This window comes from Aedes albopictus, chromosome 3, assembly GCF_035046485.1.
Source record: "Aedes albopictus strain Foshan chromosome 3, AalbF5, whole genome shotgun sequence".
NCBI classification, from domain to species: Eukaryota; Metazoa; Arthropoda; class Insecta; order Diptera; family Culicidae; genus Aedes; species Aedes albopictus.
Window position 1 is genome coordinate 72,493,338 of NC_085138.1, and position 17,898 is coordinate 72,511,235.

The 17,898-nt window shown below is 43.1% G+C and overlaps 1 protein-coding gene across 2 annotated transcripts in view; it reads left to right on the top strand.

Annotated features, from left to right (window-relative positions):
• Nucleotides 1-1,973: 1,973 nt before the first annotated feature.
• LOC109399785 (synaptogenesis protein syg-1) overlaps nt 1,974-17,898 on the top strand; it is a 611,559-nt gene continuing 595,634 nt past the window's right edge. For both annotated transcript variants that reach the window (XM_062860224.1, XM_062860225.1), the window contains exons 1-2: nt 1,974-2,342; nt 2,468-2,619. In XM_062860224.1, coding sequence (XP_062716208.1) covers nt 2,195-2,342; nt 2,468-2,619 — 300 coding nt within the window. In that variant the 5' untranslated portion in view covers nt 1,974-2,194. The remainder of the gene's footprint in view (nt 2,343-2,467; nt 2,620-17,898) is intronic.

The following is a 17,898-nucleotide window of genomic DNA, read 5'->3' on the forward strand; positions in this document are numbered from 1 at the left end:
TGTTGGAGGGGATCACCGACGGGCTTTTTCCACGTCATGATCCTAGTCCTTAGCCTCCTTTCGTAGGACAGCCGGGGACTGGGGCTCGCGATGAGGAGAGGGTCACCGATGTAGCTATTGCAGAGGCTCCCGACATGTTCAGATCTGCTATGCAGAAATGCCTGGACGAGGGAGTTTTCCCAGAAGCTTTGAAGAGGCAGAGCCTGGTACTATTGCCAAAGGCGGGGAAACCACCGGGAAACCCATCGGCATATAGACCAATATACTTGATAGATATGGCGGAGAAGGTGCTCGAAAAGATCATCCTCAATAGAATGTTGAGGTTCACCGAGGGCGAAAATGGTCTTTCGAGTAACCAGTACGGCTTCCGGAAGGGGAGGTCGACCGTAGACGCTATCTTCTCGGTTACAAAAACCAAGGGCAAGGGTCGGGGCAGGTGGACACCCTGCTGTCTGCAACCTTCGGGTGCATCTGATAGGACCTGAAGGGTAGTAAAACCCTTCCTTTGCGGGCAGGTCAGATCAGGTTGCACGTGGGCATCAGTTCTTGATGTCTGCTAAGCAGTTGGGTGCGGGCGGGGTGACCCTGCCCGCCTTCCGAGGACAAAGGGAGTGGTGAGGACCACTCGGGAAACTGGCCAAGCGTCAGCATGCATGCAAAAAGACCCAGAGGCTCATGGCGGCGCAGCCTTAACAACGAAATCAAGCAAGTCGACAGAAATTTAACCTGGCCACATGTCAAGGCGATGGCTGGCAATCGCATAGGATGGAAATCTTTCAATTCGGCCCTCTGCACCACCGTGGATGCCCAGGACCGAAAAAACATTTACTATTGGGACAAGACCTGCTTCTAAACGTCTAAAGAGCACTCTGCTATCAATGACCAATATGCATGAGTTTATCGAGTGGCAGTCATGAAAGTACTCCATGCCTAAGGAATTCAAGGAAGTTTCGTCTACGGAATGTTCCTGGAATGACCGGGAATCTAACCCGTCAGCCTCTTGCTGAATACCCGCGCGTTCACTGCTTCGGCTACATGGACCATTGTATAAGTATTTAGTTAGTTATTTTAGCAGCAATTTTAGGAATAGATTACGAGAGCAGTGACCCATGAACCGCCGCTTGGTATGCTCTGTCCTGCTCGGTTGAGTAACGATACGTCCAACGCCGAATCTTCAAACGCTTTGCCTTCTGAAGAATGGACAAAGTAAACCTCAATCGACCATACCGCCACGCAGGACGAGGACGACGACAACGACGACGATGTCCAATTCCAAATGACATCGTTGCCACCACCATGGGGTGCCGCTGCGTCGTCGTCGTCGTCGATGTCGAATGAAGAAGAGCAAATTTAGGGATAGACGCGATAATCGGCCCAAATGTTACTACACTGCTGACTGACTGGTCGCAACGACGGCGGTTGCTTATGGTAGACCTAAGCGAGTCACGCGGTACAGGACGGAACAGGGACAGGGTGGCGGAAAAAACTGCGTTGTTCGCAATCGGTGCCACTCTGTAGTGGCCCGTTCGTTTCGGAATTTGCTGAGACTGGCACAAAATTCGCGGAATTCATGTTCCAGATCCGGACCCGTTCGGGTGCTTGAACGACATGGTTTTGATGTGGATTAAAACGGTTTTACGATAATGCCTTTGGATGATAGTGACTACAAGGATGGTGCGTTGAAGATCCACTCGAAGCGTGCAACATTACGCTCTTTGTGTGGATTGAGATTTCCAATTTGCAAGGGTGGCAGATTTGATACGGTTCAATTATGGTGGCACGGATTTGGTAATTACGAGGGAGGGGTTTTTAGCTGATCGAAACATTCTTTGGGTAATTGGTTTACCAGTGATTTCAACTGTGTATTGATTTTTTTTACTTTTACATCAATATGTATAACATGTTTCCCTGACTCTGAGAAAATAAAAATCTTTCAAATATAAAGATCCTTCTCACCGTCTCTGCGGGAATTCTACCGAACAGTCATTTGGACTGCTTTTCATAACCCCCGTCGTCTGTGACCTTTGGCAGAAAGTACACACGTTTCTTCAACCCTGTCATTAATCTCACTAATTACTAACAATCCACTCACAATGATTAATCGATTCGGTTGCTTTCTCTCCCTCCCTCCTACACAGGTATCCCAACCCCGAAAATCACCTGGTCCACCAATGGTAAGGTCCTGCCGAGTACGATGATGGAGTACTCGCACGAGTCGACGCTCAGCAGCAAGCTGGTGGTGCGAAATCTATCCCGTGACCACCAGCATACCGTGTACACCTGCCAGGCGAGCAACTTCTTCAAACGGAACGTGACCGCCAACGTCACGATCGAGTTGCGGTGTAAGTTTCACTCATGTTACCCAGTACCTACCTATACCTAAGTGTTTTTCGATGGGTTTTGTTTCAAACTGAGTTTGGTTTTCTCCGACGGCTGATTTTTTTTTCTTCTTTCTTTGTTTCCACAGTGCGACCCCTGGTGGTGGAAATCGTCAACGGTAGCACGCCGCTTTCGTCCGACCGGCACTACGTCATTCAGTGCCAGTCGAGCGGGTCACGACCACCGGCCAAAATAAGCTGGTGGATGGACGAGAGGCAGCTGAAGGCGACCAATCAAACGGTAAGTGGGAAAATGGAATTTCTTATGAAATGCTGGTTCAAGAAAGTGGTATTAATTTTTAGAAGGCTTCAGGCAAAAATTGCTGTTGATTTCAGCTGTTGGTAACTATTGTGAATATATTTACAGTACTCTTTACAAGTATCTAGCACACCATCTTGATGATTCTGGTCAACATTTTTAGACTCCTGATATCCTCGCCATACAAAATTTACCGATTTTGTATGGTTTTAAAGCCTTAAACTTCACAAAACAGTCGTGATCTGGAATTTTTGGGCAGCCATCGAAGATTTTCTGGTCACCAACTCCGAAGAACATTGGTCAACCATGGGCAAGATTATAATAATTATTGTGATTTCAAATGTCGCATGATAGGGTTTTGTTTGGGCCCGTCCATGAAGACTCTTTGAGGGAGAGGGTGGGTGGTGGTCTAGCCAAAGTATAGAAGTCTACGAGGGGGGAGGGGTGGGGTGGACTGAGATGGCCGAAAATGATTATGGACAGTGCCTGTGACCTTTCCCGATGTTATGGTGCTGGACTGGAACACTGAATTGACCATAATTGTCTGCTTCTGCAACCTGGATTTTCTCCAAGTAGTATTTTGAAGATTTGGGTTTCTTTCAAGCATAATTCCAGAATTTTTTTTTTTGCAATGTTTGTAAAACTTCTGAAAAAAATCCTAGAGGAATATCTGGAAGGAATCTTGCAGGAGTCCTTAATAGAATCCTAGGAGATATTTTTGACAGATCCGCAGAAGCAATTTCTATAGTAAAATCCTTTGAAACCCTTGGAAGAGTTTGAGAAGAAATCTCTGTAGGATTTTTTTAAGTTCAGAAATATTTCTGGAAATAAAAACTCCAAGGATTATTTTTAAAAAAGTCTGAAAAAATGTCTTTAATTCCCAAAAAGTCTCTACATATATTTTTGAACGGAAACAAATTACTGAAGAAATGTCCAGTTGAATAACCATTAATATCTGTAGAATACTTTTCAATGAATCTTTAGAGAACTATATGAAGAAATTCCAACGAAATTCTTGATAGAATCCCAGGAGGAATTTCTTTAGATCAGCGTTTCTCAAACTATGGGTCGCGACCCACTGGTGGGTCGCGAGCTGATTTTTAGTGGGTCGCGAAGGTTTGGACATTATTGTAATAAATATCTCCCTTAACTTCCTTAGTTTATATTAAAGACATTTACAAAAAACTGTTTAAAAACGTTTGTATTATGAGTCGAGGGTCCTAGGTCTATCGAGTATTGAAACTATTCTGCATTCTGAAATCGATTCTGGAACGATGAAATTTATTTATTTTCTGTTCTTGAAAGATGAGTTCAAGTTGAATTGGTGCTTGCAGTTTTACAATGCAAAGTTCAAAATTGAAAAAAAAAACAGGAAACCGAAAATCAGGCAGACATTTACTGAATTTTGATTACAAACCATTGAAGTCTTGGTTATCGAGACATATGTATATTTTTAAGAACTTCGGTGAGGTTAAGCTTTGAAATTCAGAACATCAGTTGTGCAGAAGCTTTCTATGTGCTAAGACGTCGTGGTACAGAGCTCCGTGTATACTTTACATGCTGAGCAAATTTAATTTGCAACAGTACAAAGAAAGTGATGGTGCAAGTGGCATATCGTGAGAATACCTTCAAGGTAGATTTCACCAAATTTATAAAACGTCCAAGTTTTGAGGATGTTCACAATTTCGTTTTTCGAACTGTTGAACTGCAACAATGGCAAGTTAAACGACTGCAGATGAGCCACATACACCATTGTGTATATGTGAAATGTGTGGATCTGCCTACAGCTCTGCAAGTAGTTGAACAACACAACGAACGCCACGAATTGGAAGTCGACGGAACACGGTACATGGTCTGTCTGGCGATGGATGATCAACGTACAGAGGTCAAGATACATGACCTCTCCGAAAACGTAACGAATGCTGATATTGCTGCATACCTTCAACGGTACGGAGATGTGCATAGTGTAAAAGAATGTGTATGGGGAAAATTTGCCGGCTGCGGAATTTGTTCTGGGGTGCGTGTGGCATTAATGACACTGAAAGAACATATCAACTCATTCGTCACAATAAAAACAGAACTAAGTCTGGTGCCCGTGTAGTTGCCGGCTTAGAATAGCACTACGGACCCCCTGTTCCGGGGGTAAAAGTCCACCAAACAGGGAACCCCAATCCAAGGTGTCAGGCGACCCGTGCTGAGGGATGAATGGTTGAGGGGGTTTAAAACATGCTCGATCTTTAACGGAGCCCGTAACGTGGGTAGATCTCCCTTTTGGGTTGCGTTACGGAGTAAGATCTACCAAACTGAACCCTGGTGACATCCAGCTTGTTGAGCTAGGGTAATGCGTTCTGGTAATAAGGATTCATGATACAAAGCCCTTGTTACTAGTGACAGTTTCTAAAACTGCATTTATTTTGCCTTACGGATAGTTAAAGACTCGGTTTGTCCTCGCCGAGACTACACTTGATGTAAGAAAAACAAACATGCTTTGCGTATCTAATTGCGTAATAACCTACTAAGGGGCGATTTCTTCACCCTGGCTTAAGCGCTAAACCAGGTTTAACTATATGGGTAAGCCTGGCTTACCGGTTAAGCCGAGGTGAAGAAATCGGCCCTAAGGACTGATAAGTACTGGTGATACAAGGACTCACGTGAATTCTTATTACCGTACGCATTCTCAAATTTAACAGCGTTTTGCAACTAGCCTAAAGCCCCGGGTTTTTCAATGTTGTCCTGGGACTAAACTAGAAGCGAGACACGGATGAAGCCAGAGTTCCGATGCATGGACAAATATCAGTTCTACCGTTTAGGTTTTCTCAGAAATAAAATCGATTATGTGTGAACAAGGGCGCACTTTCGCTGGGATTTATTTCCCTGTGAAAACGGTACTTTTTCATCACATTCGATTTCTCGAACCTCTGAGGTAACAAAACAAGATCTGTACAGAAATCGATGCTCCATTGCCTCTCAATGACAATGGAGTAGTACGACATGCACTAAATACTAAGGATACGGGTATTGCTACAAAAGATCTAAATACTGGTCGCAGTGGCTCATTCGAACAGAAAAAAAAAGTCTGGTTACTTGTACCAACCAGCCAAAATCATGTAGGTACTGTAAGCAACCGCTACATACCGGAAGATCTTGTGTGAGCAATAAAAAAAATACACAACCAATAAATCAAAACAAGGACCCACTGTGCGATACTCGCCCCGCACAACCAACTACAACGACCAAAGCTGATGACGCACAACACACTGCGAAACGGAAGAAAGATCACGCGCAGCAAATACAACCGCAAACTGAAACCACATCGAATGAGCGATCACCACCAAGGAAAAAAGCTGAACTTCGCCACGAAACGGCAACGACACCAACAAAGCAGATCGACAAACAATACGTGCTGGACAAAGCAGAGGATAGCGAAATGGAAACGTGTATTGATACTGACTCTGAACCCGATCCAAAAGATGTGGAAGGATGGCTAACCGTATATAGCAGACGATCACGACGGATGGAAAAAAAAATTGGCAGACTATGAAAAGTTGAATACGAAATTATTGTAGAATTTTGAATAAAGCCCGACATGAATGATCCTTTGGATTAAAAGGTCGTTAATAAAACAAAAAAAAAATCAGAACATAAGTGACTCTTATAAAATAAGTTAAAGAAGTGTGTACGAAGGACAAGATTGAAACTTTTAAAATAAATTATCTGACTATCCAACAGTACTATAATTCTTGACATACTTACCGTAAATATAGTGTCGCTTTATCAGCCCAATCTATTCAATGGGTTTGTTGAGAAAAAACAAGTGATTTAAAATGACAACGCGTTGCGCCTCCATTTGAGGAAAAATCTGAAAGAACTGCAGAAGCCACTTAAAAAAAGCGGCCATCACATGTTCAATTAATTTTGCGGATATTTTATGTTTTGTTTATTCCTAAAATGTGTAACAGAATTCCTAAAAATTTGTGAATGATTCATTTTTTATTTGAAACGAACCAATTTATGACGCAAGGTTTACAGAAGCAGATGACTTGTGCAATTTGACCTTATTTTGACTATTCTCAGAAAACGAAATTAAAAAAGGTTAAAATACCAAAAGTAAATGTTACGTTACGCAAGCTTATCGCAACCTTCAATTTGACTTGAATTTGACACTTTTGTCATAAATAAGCTTATTTAACAACAACGAATGTGAAAAAATGCATTTATTAAAAAAAAAACTGTCCAACTTCCTGAAAAGACTTTTTTGTGGAAAAACTTGCTGGTGGGTCGCCAAATCCAATTATAATTCAAAGTGGGTCGCAAGATGGAAAAGTTTGAGAACCCCTGCTTTAGATCATTATGGTGAAATTACACGAGAAACCGTTAGTGGAGATCTTTGAAAATTTTATTGAGGATTTTTTTAAGAAAATTCCTGAAGAAATCCTTTAACAAAGAGGATTTTCTGAAAGTATTCCTTGAGCAATCTGCGTACATATGTATTTCTTACTTGCTTACTTGATACTTGATGGGCTACAACTCGTAGCGGTAAGTCTACGCCGAATGAAGTATCTGCCTCCACTGGCCTCGGTCCTGGGCCAATCGCTTCCAGTCGCCCTGAACGTTTAGAGTCCTTAGGTCCTCCTCAACTGCAAAGAGCCAACGTGTGCGCGGCATTCCACGAAGCCGACGATCCCTTCCTGGTTTTCTGCTGAATATAATATTAACTTGTCGTTCCTCTGGCATACGAGCTACGTGTCCAGCCCACCGCAGCCTGCCGTGTTGTATTTGTTTCACTATATCCATCTCTCTATATACCTGGTACAATTCGTAGTTCATGCGACGCCGCCAGATGCCGTTCTCAAGTTTACCGCCGAGTATTGTTCGCAGCATTTTACGTTCGAAGACTCCAAAAGCGCTCCGATCAACTTCTTTCAACGTCCACCAAGCTTTTGTTGCAAAATATGAAGTAGAATCCGAGATTACCATCTTAGCAGCAACAGATCAATGGCGGATATTTCCTCGATTGTCCCGTTCGTCCTTAATCGCAAGTCCAATCCTCGCAGTCTCCCTCTTAAAAGGCACGAACGCCTCTTCCACGGCCCGACGGTCGATTCCGATGATGTCAATATCGTCCGCGAAGCCCAGGAGCATATGCGACTTCGTGACAATGGTTCCACTGGGGAGCGGATCTGGTGTGATGGTTAGAACACTTGACCATCACCGAGGACCTGGGATCGAATCCCACTCCCGACAAACTCGCAAAAATGTGATTTCTTCCTTCGGAAGGGAAGTAAAGCGTAGGTCCCGAGATGAACTAGCCTAGCCTAGGGCTAAAAATCTCGTTAATAAAGAAAAAAAATGGTTCCGCTCCTGTGCACACCAGCTCTCCTTATCGCTCCTTCCAGTGCTATGTTGAACAGTAGGTTCAAAAGAGCATCGTCTTGCTTCAGTCCGTCAAAGGTTACGAACGACGACGAAATTTCATCCGTAACCCTTACACTTGATTTCGATCCGTCAAGCGTCGCACGAATCAGTCTAATCAGCTTCGCCGGAAGTCCATGTTCGATCATAATCTGCCATAACTCGTTTCTCTTCACTGTATCGTACGCCGCCTTGAAATCAATAAACAGATGATGGGTCTGCAATGTGTACTCCCGAAATTTATCGAGAATCTGCCGCAGGGTGAAAATCTGATCCGTCGTTGATCGGCCCTCACGAAATCCTGCCTGATATTCGCCGACGAAGGACTCCTCAATCAGCCTCAGCCTGTGGAGCAGAACTCCAGACAAAATTTTGTACGCTGAATTGAGGAGTGTTATTCCTATGTAATTCGCGCACTCCACTCGATACCCTTTCTTGAAAAAAGGGCAAATGTGACCATCCAACCAACTAGCAGGCAGTTCTTCCTCCTCCCATTTCTTCAACAAAAAGTTGATACAGCTGCTCACTACCGTGTTTGAGAAGCTCGGCCGGGAGTTCGTCTTTCCCAGCAGCCTTGTTGTTCTTCAGTCCCCTAGTGGCTGTCTTGACCTCGTCTAGCGTTGGAGGTTCCACAGCTTGTTCGTCGTCGTCTATTCGAATTCTGTCCGTCGCTCTTCCACTCCCACCGTTCAACAATACCTCGAAGTGCTCTCTCCACCTGGCAGCCACCATTGTCTTGTCTGTCAGCAAGTTTCCATTACGTTCGTTGCACATGACGGGAGAAGGCGCTGTTTTTCTCCGAACGCCATTGACAGTTTCGTAAAATCTCCGCATATCATTCTGTTCCATACTCTCCTGCGCCTGAGCAATCACATTTTCCTCGTGCTATTTTTTTCTTTTTGCGGTGGATTCGGTGGATTCGTTTTTTGGCTTCTCTTGCTTCCCTGTATCGCTACCTGCTCTGCCGGGTCCCCGACACCAGCACCCTCTGGCGCACCTCGTCGAACCACCCGTTTCTAGGTCGTCTTCGAGTAGTACCTATCACCTCCCGCGCTGCTGTACTCATCGATCCCTGGATAGACTCCCACAGAGTATTGAGATTATCGCTATCGTTGAACTCACTTATCCGCTCGTCCAGCTTCTGGTAATAGTCAGCTACCATACCGACTGCTGAAAAGTTCTAACATCAATTACGTCCGAGAAATGTCGGCCATCTACCAGCACATGTTCGATTTGGTTGCAAGTATCGCCGTTTGGGTGTCTCCAGGTGTGCTTGCGGATATCCTTGCGTGGCCATCCCCCTGGTGGCAGCAAAGTTGACTAATCTCAGGCCGTTATCATTAGTGACGGAGTGAAGGCTCTCCGTACCGATGATTGGACGGAAAAAGTCCTCTCTTCCGACCTGCGCGTTGGCGTCACCGATGACAATCTTAACGTCGTGTTTTGGGCATTCTCTATAGGTCTTGTCAAGACATTCATAAAACGCATCCTTAACATCATCGGTTTTCTCTTTGATCGGCGCATAGACATTGATCAGGCTGTAGTTAAAGAATTTGCCCCGGATCCTCAATACGCAGATCCGCTCGTTGATCTGCTTCCACCTCATAACTCGCTTCATCTGTTTCCCGATCACTATGAATCCGACCACATGTTCTGCCTTATCGCTGCCGCTGTGGTAGATGTTATATTTGAACGATGTGTTGGCGACGGGATCCACCGCCCTGAATTCACGTTCACCAGTTTTGGACCACCGCACTTCCTGTATAGCAGCCACACACACACCAACTTTCTGTAATTTACGAGCCAAAAGACTCACTCGTCCAGGTTCATTTAAGGTCCTGACGTTCCAGGTACCGAATTTCCAATCATAGTCCTTATTTTGTTGCCGGGTCGGTTTCCGAGAGTATCGTTCGCATATTCTATTTCTTACTTCATTTTTCGTAGTGTTGAAAGGCTTCGACAGGCTACCTTACCGGGGTCGCGCTGCCTACATCGCGTTGGTGGGGCTGCCACCTTAGGTATAGCTGACGCGACGCAATACAGCGTTTCATATTCAGCCGCTGGATGCCAGAACAGACGCTGTTTAAGCCGAACCTCCTTGGTGTACAGACGCTCGGGACGTACCTCCTCAATCTAGCTGAAGTCAGAAGGACAACAGTGCCCAAGCTGCACTACCAGCTAAGCACACAACTCTTAGCTGGCGGTCTTTGTCATCGTTTGACCCGTGGAAGCATGAGGTAGGAACTTGTGAGGACCAGAGCTATGTTGGACACTCTCCTTATCGACTCACCGTTTTGCAGCCCTTACAACGTTGAACTAATTTTGTTCTATGCAGTTGGTCTGATCTTAGGAAAGAGCTGATTCTGACTATGTTTCATTAAAAGTTATACTTTTTTACTGTTTAGAAAGATTACTTTACGATCTTTCGATTTCCGTTCTTATTTTTGCAATTGAATGTGGAAAACTTTTGGAGCATAACATTTTGTACTTATCCTCCAAGGGCACTACAACAGACAACTTATTTTATATGGGGAAATTGATTTTGCTCCAATTTCCCTCAATTTCCCCCAAATCCAAATATTTTTGTGTGCCATATGATTGGCAATCTATAGATCTTTCCTTTAGCGTTGTTAGTTTTACGCTAAAACTTCAAAAACCTTTGGAGGATAAGGATCTGTAGTTAGTTATCCTCCAGGGAACCTTACAAATGCGCATTTTTTCGTGGAGGATAACTACAGATCACTTCTTCTGGCAAGCTTAACTGGCTCAAAACTCAGCTATGTTGGCCCAGCATCGGATGAAGCGCTGAGCACAAAGCGTAATCGAAGAATGCTAAACAACGCATTCTGACTCATGGCTACGCGGATTCCCAATTGCATCATCATGCCGAGGACGTAGAATTCTACCTGCCGGGAAGGCGTATTGTCGAAGCGGACACGTTGGCGTAGAAGCGACAGTAAGAGTGGGACAATGCGGGAAATGGACTCACCACCGACTCGTCCCTGGCGTGTCAGCGTGGGCGAATAGGAAGCCTGGTGAGTTGAACTTTCATCTGACGAAATACGAGAAAACCCGCGTTTATCTGTGCGGCATGACAGCTGACGAAGTTGTCGAAGATACTTGGATCGCGGTCGATAGCGCAGTAACAAGAATACTGTCCGTGCTGTAGAGGAAGTGCCGGGAAGACCAGAGGGCGTGGATCTACGTTTGGAGTAGGCTTGATCTACCGTCGGACACATGACCAAGTCTTCCGTAACGTGGCACCGGTTTCAGGCTGAACCAGAAGTCTACCACAAACCGGAATCGCCGGACCGACTTCGGTACCTGACTGGTCGGAATAGAAACATCGGTGTCAGTAGCACTTCCACCGTCGAGGTTTTTCTCGGTTAGAGTCCCGATCAGAAAGGCATAACAAAAACATAACATAATTATTTCAACGGTTGATATCTATATCAAGGTTTGTTATATTTAGATATATTTGTTGGAATTGGTACGAAAACTAGTTTGTATTATTTCAAGGTACTAACAAAGTCAGTTACAATAAATGAATATGTGATTTGATCATCATTACATCAACATTTTAACAAACTCAGTTATAATTTTTTAAATGCAATGTGTAAGTAATCAATATTTTTTGGTAGTGTTTAGTGCGTAAATTAACCGCTAAATGACGCCATTGTGTTTAGAAAATACACAATTGTGGATATCCTTTATTATATGAACTACCAAAAAAGCTCATGTCTTCATCAAATTTGTGCAGAAAGCTTATGACTTTGGAAGATGGAAAATGAGGTAAGCAACTCCACCATTACGTGATGATATTGGGTAATTTTGAATCTTTCTTATCATGCTCCACATCACCTGCACAGTTCGTATGTTCAGCAAAGTTGTTCATGATTCTTGAAATTCACGAATGGTGTAAAATTGTATGCAAAATTTCACTACTACGAGCTGTTTCATATGATAAATCTCATTATTGTGCTGTCCTAGGAAGTTCGGATCATCACTCATCAGCGAAGTTGTTGAAAAGTTCTAGGTTCTCAATTGGAAAATGTTGTATGTAATTGAACTGCGGCGTTTACATTTGTTTACAGGATTTTGTACATGTCTTACAAGTTGAATGTTTAATATGGATGGCCACGGAGTACTTTCAGGGAATATTTCTAGAGATATTAAAAGTATTGCTCTTGTTGGTCTTCTAGGGAGCTCACTAGAAGTTCTTCCAGAGATCTCTCCGAGAGTTTTCTCAACGATTCCTTCGTGAATTCTTACTGACGATCGTCCAGTCAAATATTCAAATGACTCTCCAAAAGTTCTTAAAGAGATTTCCCCTAGAGTTCCTCTAGAAATTGTGGTTGGAGAATTCTTCAGCTACTTCTCCAAGGATTTCTCAAGAAAGGCTTCCGATGATTCCTACGAAAAAATTACTCTAAAGATTCCTACGGTAATTCCTCCAAGGAATTCCTCTAGAGATTTTTACCAATAATTTTCAAAGGTTTCCTCCAGGAATTTCTGCAAAAAATCCATAAGAAATTCCTCCACCTATTCTTCCGGGTAATCCTCTAAGGAATTCTTCAACAATTCCTCCATGACTTTTTCCATGACCTCCTCTTTGAATTCTTCAAAGAACTTTGCCCCAAGGATTTGTTGGAAGATTAGTTCATATATTAAACTACTAATTGAGTACAGTATACAGATCATTCGTGATAGGAATTTCCCCCAAGCAGTGTTGGTAAAAACTCGAGTTCTCAAATCTCATGGTTGAGTTGATTCACGCGCGATTCATGACTCGCCAAACTCACCGTCGAAAAAATCATGCATGAGTTGACTCGTGATTTTACTCATTCCTTAATTTCTTGGTAGTCTTATTATTTACAACGAAGTTTTGAGGATTGTATGATAGAACAAGATCAAACCTTGCATACAACAAAAAAGATTGACGTATAAATTGATTTGGATTCGTTTTACAAGCTAATGAGATTTCGGCGCTTGACTCGTGAGAGCGAGATTTTGCATGAAAATCTCGCGCGTGAGAAAATGATTCAGAATCGCGCGCGAGCTTGCTCACGCAGGAGCGGTTCATGAGTGAGCTTTGAGTGTGAGTTTACCAACACTGCCCCCAAGATTTAACTTAAGTTTAAAATCCAACATACATTTCGTCCCTTGAGAATTTCTTCAGAGAATCCAAAAGGAAGATTCTTTAAGACATTCTTAGCAAATTATTTCAGCCTATGCATCAAAAATTCCTTAAAGGATTCTCCATCAGGGAAAATTCATCAGAAATTCTAAAGGATCTCTGTAATTAATTAAGTTCTAGTTTTAAAGTTAAACTTTTCAATCCAATTAAAATTCTTAGAAATTTCTTAGTATGTGGTCACTCAGTCTCTGCTGTAAATATCACTACAATTAACTACAGTTTTTTTCCGCATAGATAATCTGTGTATGCATATCTGCTGATCGAAATAGTATAATGTATAATGAAATGTACTAGCAAATGAAGTGTAGTTTTTTTTGTTAAAGTTAATAAAATATTCAGTTCAACAGCGAAACGAAGTGTTTTGATATCCCTTTGGATTTCCTGAACGCTCTGTGTTCGAAAACAAGCTACTTCAAGTATTTATCAAAAGATTTTTTTACAAATTTTATCGACAATTACACCAATGACTCATTATGGAAATGCTTTTTTCTATCCTTTAAAAAATTCATTCAAAAATTCCTCCAAGGGAATATTCCTGCAAGAATTTGCGGTGAATATTCCTACCGAAACATTCACCACTTAAGCGCCAAAAAACCCCCTGAACAACTTTGCAGAAGGAATATCATTAATTAATAATAATGAAACAAAACATGCCGAAAAACGCTTTAAACATTTAAATAAACGCTGGAGCAACTTGTGCTTAGTTACACACTTTTCACTATTTGAAAGTCATTAGCTATCTGTTCAACTTAGTTAATAACACGAAGATATAATTGCTATCAACTGTATTAAGAACAGTTTCGTGTGACGTCTATTCGCGTTGGTAGCGTAGGTAGCGATGTTGGCTCCAGCTCCGAATTAGTGAACGCTGGCTCTAGTGCACAACGAGTGCACACGACATTGAAGCTGAGGGACTAAATGGGCTGTAGTAACGTGCATGGTGACGTCATAACGGGGTATGGTGACGTCATACTTTCCCTCTCCGGTATGTTGGATCAGCGAATCTATTTATAGAGGAGCTACCAATATGGAGAACCATTTCAGCATATATCGCCCCTCACTTCAAGTGCTGTGATGGCCTCACTGGTAAAAACGACGAGCTCCTGTTCTAGGTTCTAGCCGTCGTAGGTTTGAATCCCTGGGTTTTATGTATACTATGTGGAGAAGTTTTTTGATGCCAGTAACTTTTTACTAAAAATAGAATTTCATTCTAAAAATTGATTACCCAAAAATGAGTTAATTTTTACCCAATATATTTATAACTGCTTTATATCAACATGTGATATAATTTGATTGATTTTTTATATCTCATTTTGTTAAAAGCTTGTTATAATTGTATCAAGACCTGTTATAATTATGTTATGACTAGAGCAATTTTAGTTATATTTTTTTTGTTATTTTAACACCTAACCGGCGAATTTTATAACTCATTCTGTTATGAAAAATCTTTGAAATAAATAACTTAATCGGTTATAATTTTGTTATGCCTTTCTGATCGCGGTAGGGTCCAGACCTAGTATACAGCTAAAATCACCGTCTTCGGGGCGCCCGTGAACCGGACGCCAGTCTTCAACCGGAATCGCAGGACTGACATCGGCACCTGTCTGGGAAGTAACGGCTTCGGAAGATCTTCAACTGCCGGGAAACTTCAACGTTGTAGGATAGATTCACCGCTGGGAACTATTCGAGTAGTGCACGTAACGAAGGACACCAGCACCGACACCATCAGAGAAATTCAGAGGCGCATTGTGGCAGGAAATCGTTCTTACTTTGGACTCCGCAGAACTCTACGATCGAATAAAGTTCGCCGTAACACGAAGTTAACTATCTACAAAACGCTGATTAGACCGGTCGTCCTCTATGGGCACGAAACATGGACCCTACGTGCAGAGGACCAACGCGCCCTTGGAGTTTTCGAACGGAAGGTGTTGCGTACCATCTACGGCGGAGTGCAGATGGAAGACGGGACTTGGAGAAGGTGAATGAACCACGAGCTGCATCAGCTGCTAAGAGAACCAACCATCGTCTATACCGCGAAAATCGGGTGGCTACGGTGGGCGGGTCACGTCATCAGGATGTCGGATAGCAACCCGACTAAAATGGTTCTCGAGAGTCATCCGACTGGTACAAGAAGACGTGGTGTACAGCGAGCTAGGAACAGCCATGGACCGAGTGGAATGGAGACTGCTATTATGTACAGCAGAGGCCGCCCCGGCCTTAGCCTGATACACTGTGTGGTAGACGTAACGAAGGAGCGTCAAAGAGTACACGATCTAGATAACCTCCTTGCCTGTGAAATTCTTCATCGAAGTGGTGTAGAAGAAAGTTGATCACCGCTACACCCTCTTCTGACGTTATACTGTTTGGTGGTAGCAAAGCAGAAAGTGATGGATTACTCACTCTAGGATAGTGCTTTTTGTGTGGTTAAAATGCCACACCGCGCTAAACCTACACAACAGGCTAGTCTTGCGAAGATTATTCAATTCCTTGTACGCATGAAAAAATAAACACATACATACAAACATTATCTCAATTCGTTTGAACTGAGTGAAGCAGATAGGCCCATTTGAAATGTTACGAAAGAGTTAATTGGTATATGTGACTCGAGCCTACGAGCCTGCTATCGAAAATCCCTTTTTTTAAGCGGGTACTTTGGCGGTACGAGAAAGACAAGACATTCTCAAAATTAACCGTTGTAGATTATTTCCTCGCTGCTCTGTGATGCTCTTCCATCAGTGTAATCAAATTTGTTTCCGAGCAAAACATCCCACGAGCAAATCTCCCACTTTCGGGTTTATCAGCTCTTCTGTATGAACTGGCATGAACTTTTATGAGCCCCCGAGCTCATAAAAGTCCCCACTTTCAAACCCGGCCAAAATTCATTTCAATTTCCGGTCCTGGAATTTTCACGCACCGAGTGCGGGGATGTCGTTCACTCTTATCATTCCTTTCGTTTTGGTGATGGCATCGCATAACCAACCCACTTCCCCCCGTATGTACGCTGTACTAATTGATTTCCTCTTCCACGTTCATTAACCGGCTCAAAAAGCGGGGTTACAGCTTTAAGAAGATTAGGTCCACACTGCTGGGGCTGGCAACGAACGGTAGCGCGGCGTCCTCGGCGACAGATAGAAGCCCTGTCGTCCCTGTCATCGTCTGCTATTGGTTGTTGTCTGGTCTGGGCAGACGTGTTGTAGGTGGATGGGATAACAAATATAAGCTACACGCACGCACGCACATACCGCTCGAAGCCTGAAGTGTTTCCGATGAACGACGCACGGTGATGGGAGAAAAGTGTTGAAAATCGTGTGAAGAGGTTGGGTCTCAGAGAAGAGGACCCATGTAGCCAAGACCGTTTTCGTGCGGGTTTTCATTAATACCATGCTGGAAGTGACGAGTTCGATTCGATGGCGATCCAGAATCTTTTCGTAATGGGAATTTCCTGGTCTTCCTTGGACATAGAGTGTCCTCGTCTCTGCTTCACAAAATTTGAATAGTCATTGGAAGAGAAATCTCCCAGCTAATAACTGTGGAAGTGTTCATAGAACACACTAAACTGTGACAGGAGCTCTGTCCCTGTTGGGATGTAATACCAAAAAGAACATGAAGAAGAAAAGGTCGGGTGTTAGGGAATTAGGTGTTTTCGTGATGGGGGAGCTTTGCATTGATGGGCATAATGATGTCTATCCGGGATGGTAAACTTCATCAAAAGTAGAAAGCGTCGAACTTTGAAACAAGACTATGGCTGTCGGTGTCAAGGATCATAGGAGTGTGACACGTTGACAGTGAAAGGATTGGGTTTTTGTTAATGAATATAGAGGGATTGAAACACAATGTAGCTGTTACATTTAAGGACATTTTTCGAGAATGTTGAGGGTGGATTTTCAACATAAATTATAGATCGGAAATATACAGTTCTCTAAGCAATTTAAATAGTGAAACACAACACGGAGCCACCATTAATAGACTAATTTAAAATAAATCGAATAATTGGAGTGTTGTACTGTTTCATCACCTTCATAATCGTTTAACAACCTAAAGGAAGAAAAAGGATGCTCAAAAGATTCCAAGTTCAGAGATAGAAAAACTGGCAGACAACATCCACACCTGGAGCTTCACACACTTCGTACTAATCGTTATCTCAAACGCAAATCCAGCACAATCTACATCTCTCCATGATTTGTGATTCCCCAAATCCTGTTAGAGATTTCTAAAGAAACGCCCTCGGAAACATCTTAAGCTTTCGAGAGTAAACGTCTACAACACCACATAGAATACTCAAGCAGCAGCGGCAGCAATAAGATTACCATGTTCCCCCGCTCCCCTCTCAATTTCCTCCCGCCCGTCGTTGTTGTCGTCATCATCAGACAGACAGTTTGCTGCGTTCTGTATTGCTAGCGATAACGAAAGTGCCACTAATGGGAAACGAACTCCTTCGCCTGGCAAAATGTGCCTAGAGGGCTAGAGGTGTGATTTTTCCTGCGTTCCTTGCCATTTGTGCTTCGAAAGCACGTGTCGGTTGTGCTTGAGCGAGTAGGCTCGAACGAACACTTCCCCAGGCTTCTTCGATGGGGAAGGTAAGCATCTTCATTGAATGTCGCCGTGACACCGACGACATCGTTTTTCCCCCATCATCGAATAGATATACCACC